General features: G+C 39.9%; 1 protein-coding gene across 1 annotated transcript; it reads right to left on the bottom strand.

Moving 5' to 3' along the window:
- Positions 1-345: 345 nt before the first annotated feature.
- Positions 346-3,332, bottom strand: LOC140149406 (uncharacterized). The gene is made up of 2 exons (XM_072171598.1): positions 3,043-3,332; positions 346-2,076 (listed from the first exon to the last, which is right to left on the bottom strand). Exons 1-2 carry the CDS (start codon positions 3,209-3,211, stop codon positions 689-691), a joined length of 1,557 nt encoding a protein of 518 aa, XP_072027699.1. The 5' UTR covers positions 3,212-3,332; the 3' UTR covers positions 346-688.
- Between the last annotated feature and the right edge of the window lie 1,227 nt (positions 3,333-4,559).

Below are 4,559 nucleotides of genomic sequence, written 5' to 3'. Positions count from 1 at the left end.
AAATATCTTGTGAAAATGTTGACTTCCAATAATACAGTATTGAAATTTCACAATGTAATTTGTCATTTTCTCCGTTTCTGGATTAACTTATTTTGTCCTTACATCTCTGTTGCATTATGTACACAAGTAATAAATTGTTAAACAATATATTAGGCAAAAAAAAAAGAGGTTTGTCTCAGGTTCCTTGGGTCCAAAACAACCCTAAGCGCTATGCGATTTTTTTTTTTTTTTTTTAGATTTGGGGCTATGCGAATGCAGATTTTTTTTTTTATGGTATTTTTTTAGCAAAAATGCAGACAATTTTTACTTTTTATATAAAATTTTTCCAAAAGTTTCAGTCCGTCAAAATTTCTTCCTAAAAAAAGGTCATCAATTTTTTTCAAAAATAAAACATTTTCTAAAAGGTTGAGTCAGTAAAAATGTTGTCCTAAAAAAGGCAAAAAAAAAAAAAATGTATGCGGTAATATCTCAATTTTTTCAGCTACGCGTAAGGGAACCTGAGACAAACCTCTTTTTTATTTGCCTTACCAAGTTTTAGTCACAAATCTAACATGTTTACAATTATCACTGTACACTTTGGAACACACAATAATAAATTACATGTGCAATAAACTAGTGATGAATTGGAACTTGATATTTCAGTGTTTCAAGATTGATTTGTTCTGTCTTTTACAGTCTCCTGATCTTTTTACAGTCTTTTGGCTACTAATGCAGGAAGGTAGTAAGTGAAATAAAACTCATCCAACTTCATCTTCATGTCTTTGAATTCTTCCTCATTGAAGTAGATGCGCTCAACATGATAGTCGTTAGCTGTCCAGACGAAGAAGTCACACCATTTTGATCCTGTAATTCCCATTTGGCCCATTACTTGGATGTAGTACGCGTTTTTCTTGTTCAGTTGATATTTCAAAGTTCTGGAGTTCCGCCTTAAGTAGTCAACTTCAATGAATGAGTTCTTCATTGGACACTTAATTTCAAGTAGACCCCAAGGAGGATTCTCTTTTGGGTCATAGACACGTCGATCAGGTGAGCATGCAATGTGGCAAGCTGATGGATTGATAAAAATCCCAACTGGATACACATTAACAAATGTTTTTTCAGCATACGACTTGGCTGCCTCCGGCTCGCAATCAATGCCATGCTTCATTGCTGCAGTCTCCTGTACATGACGTTTCGCCATGAAGTCCTCGGCCAGCTTCTTGTGTTCTTTCCGCCGACCTGTAACCCTCTTGAAGTTCGATGCTGTTACACGGCTTTCCCTCAGTCTGTGCCACTCAGGGCATTGACTTTGAGTTCTAGTGAGCTCCTCATACTCATCTGCTTGGGCTTCTGTAACACATAATCCATCAAAGTAAGTTTGATCTACTTCACGTAATGGCCCATGGAAATTGGTTGGCAAAGTCACATGTTCAAATTTGGGCAGTGAAGGTTCAACACCAGCATTGATGACAACACCTTCATTTTCAGTGTCTGGTTTTGTTTGATACGATAAGATCGACCCCTTTGGTACACGTCCAAATTTAGAGTCTACGTAGGTGATTGGTTCATTTCCAATGAGTTGCAAGAAGAGTGGCTTGTGGGTTTCAAGCTGGAGAGTTGCAGACATTGCTTTCATGAAGTTCAGTTGTTCAAGTGGTGTTGTCACTGGGTTGTACAATGTTGACTGAATTCCTTCCGACACTTTACGACGTTTCGCTTTCGGTTGCTCATTTGACAGTTTTCTTTTTTTACTTGGCGTTACTTTCGACACTTTGACGATTTTCATTTCCGATACCGGGCGACGTTTGATTCCATGCGTCCTTGGGGGAACATGCCACTGCTGCGGTGCTGATGTCTTCGAAACGATGGGTGGCACTGATTTCATTCCCAGCATCTTGTAATGAGAAGCCTGGTACAACACGGCGATGACATGTTGGCAGAAGCCTTTACCAGCAGTGCAAGAACAGGAGTGTGCCATAAGTGTTGTTGTTGTTGAATGTACTGCAAGGATTAATTTCAGTTGATGAGGTTGTTCGTTCTTCTTCTGTGACCGGTAGCATTTTGCCTTTACATGGCAGCCTTGAAGATCAAGTTTAACTGTAGGTAAGAAAAAAAGAAGAAAAAGAAACATCCATTAGGAAAATGTTAAACAAATTATAAAGTTCAAACAATAACTTTGTCAAGAGGGGGCCAATTCTGAGAATTTAGGGGGTGACCCCCTCGAAAACTCATTGATTTTGACCCATTTGATTTGTTTGCGACCCATGGAAAATTTCGCTAATTTTCTTCTTTTCTCTCTCTCTTTTTTTTGGGGGGGCTGGGGGTCCCTCAGTTTTGATTACTTGCACAAAATGACTTGGAAGGCAAGACAAACATGAAAATTGGATAGTAGGCCTATACCCTATTTTCAGAGGTCAGTCAGTGACGTAGAGGCGTATTTCATCCATTTCGCATGAGTACGCTCAAGGCGCTCATGTAGTTGCGTACGCGATTAACGACAACACGCAAATACGCACGTGAAGATGCAACTTAAACGCCTCTACGTCACTGACTGACCTGCTAAAATAGGGTATAGATGTGTTTATCGCTTCTAGCCTTCCACATCACATGGTATGCAGGGCAACAATGTCAACTATGGGGGGGGGTGTAATTTTTACTATGACTGTAGGGGGGGCGCATATTTTTCGATCCAGTCAACAGGGGGTTGAGTAATTTTAGAGACCGAGAGGTGAGATTCATCCGGCCCCCGCCCTCCCTCGTAAATAATGAACGGTCCCTAATGCACGTCGATATAAATTGTAAGGCTGCATAATTCGGCAGTCTTAACACAAGCATAGGTCGGTTATACAGTGACGTTTTCAGATACATGCTACAAATGCAGCCAAATTTATGATTGGATTCAAGTAAAAAATGGTTTTGTGAATCACCAAATGTGTTACATTTAATGTTTGATCGCTGCCAATTTACAAAAATAATTAAAGTATGTACATATATTTCGCGATCGGAGCGAAGTGCTGCACCATGATGTACACTACTTCTGTGGGTTCCGAATCGGGAACTTACCTTCAAAATCATGCACATAACTGCCAGAAAAAAACCTGTATCCTTTCTGTAGTGAAGCTAGTGGTGTCTTTGAATGTTGGTTTGCAATTTGATCAATGGTTTGGTGATTTATATCTGGCAAATACTTTAAACTTTTTGTCCAAACTGGAGCCTTCAACACGCCTGCCATGACACAAACTGGTTACTACGGTATACAGTAAACAAACAGGGTGTAACAAACGTCGCTGTGAACGCCGATGATGCGGGGAGAGCCTCGCTTTGGTACGCGACCATGGCGACCGTGCAAGTGGCGAATAATAACTGCCAGATAAACGATCTGGTGTCAAGACCAGAATTGGGTCATGGTCTACATTCAAGATTCCATTTTAAGGAAGCTACACAATGCACCAGTGCAGCTAGCAGAGGGTCCATGACCATGACCATCCTGTGTGTCATGTCACTCTAGGTATAAGACTGCATCCCAATTAAAAAGTGTATTTGTCTTGTATTTTACAGGAGGATATCTCAGCAGACAAGAGAAAACATACACGAGCTGTAGGAGAGTCGTCAGATACCGTAAGTATTGTTTTTAGTACCTGCTATGAATTATCTTGGGACTACAGGAGCATATAGTCTATGTTACAGATTAGCATCAGATTCTGAGACCCAGGATGGCACATACACAAACGCACACCTCACCCACCCTGAATTGATCCAAAGTCCCATTGAAATTAAAATGTAACCTCCCAATATCAGGGCTGGTGCACCCCTGCCCTCTAACCCTCAACTACCACCACCTGCAATCAATGTCAGTACTTCACAATAGACTTACATGTACAACTAATAGTGAAAACTCTGAGAATTTTCCTGGAGTGCTTGGAACCATGAAATGCTAGATGTTTTTAATATTTTATCCTGAAATGCTGAGAATCCTGAATATATGCCCTTGCCACTTGCACTTCATAACCAGGGTGATTTTGAACACCTTTGAAATTGTTGGCAAAATGTTTATCAACTTCAAAGTGCATGATGTACAAGCTGTAACACAAGTGACTCCCCCCCCCCCCCCACCCTTGGGTTTTTGTAGGCAATGAGATAACAGGAACCAATGATATTCATATTGATTATTGTTCACTGAGTATCATTTACCCAATCCACCATAAAAAACGGGTGTTTCCATAACCTGACCACCTTTTCTGACTACCTTTTCTGACTACCTTTTCTGACCAGCTTTTACAGTGAGCCCTGTGATATTTGATTGGCCTTATTCCAATGCCATAGTCCAATAACATTAACTAAACAATCATAGTGCAAAATTTGACCTCAAGTTGCAGAGTATGAGGTTTTGTACCCCAATTTTCAAAGGTCATTCAATGAATGTACAAATGTATTGGAGTTAAAGAACTGTGCACTAATAGATGAGAATGTTTTGGATCCTAGTGTTTTACACCATAATCATAGACAGTCATGCTGGGTGATAATTAGCAAGCTTTTCTCTGGGATTTGTTAATAGATAAACAACATTTTTAAGGGTACAT

The sequence above is a fragment of the Amphiura filiformis genome, chromosome 1 (assembly GCF_039555335.1).
Source record: "Amphiura filiformis chromosome 1, Afil_fr2py, whole genome shotgun sequence".
Classification (NCBI taxonomy): domain Eukaryota; kingdom Metazoa; phylum Echinodermata; class Ophiuroidea; order Amphilepidida; family Amphiuridae; genus Amphiura; species Amphiura filiformis.
This window is presented reverse-complemented; position numbering and strand designations above follow the sequence as displayed.

Excerpts from the sequence above, each read along its gene's own strand:
- LOC140149406 (XM_072171598.1), bottom strand. The coding sequence starts at position 3,211 with ATGGCAGGCGTGTTGAAGGCTCCAGTTTGGACAAAAAGTTTAAAGTAT. Across the intron at positions 2,077-3,042 it reads TTATGTGCATGATTTTGAAG|TTAAACTTGATCTTCAAGGC; the intron begins GTAAGTTCCCGA and ends TCTTACCTACAG.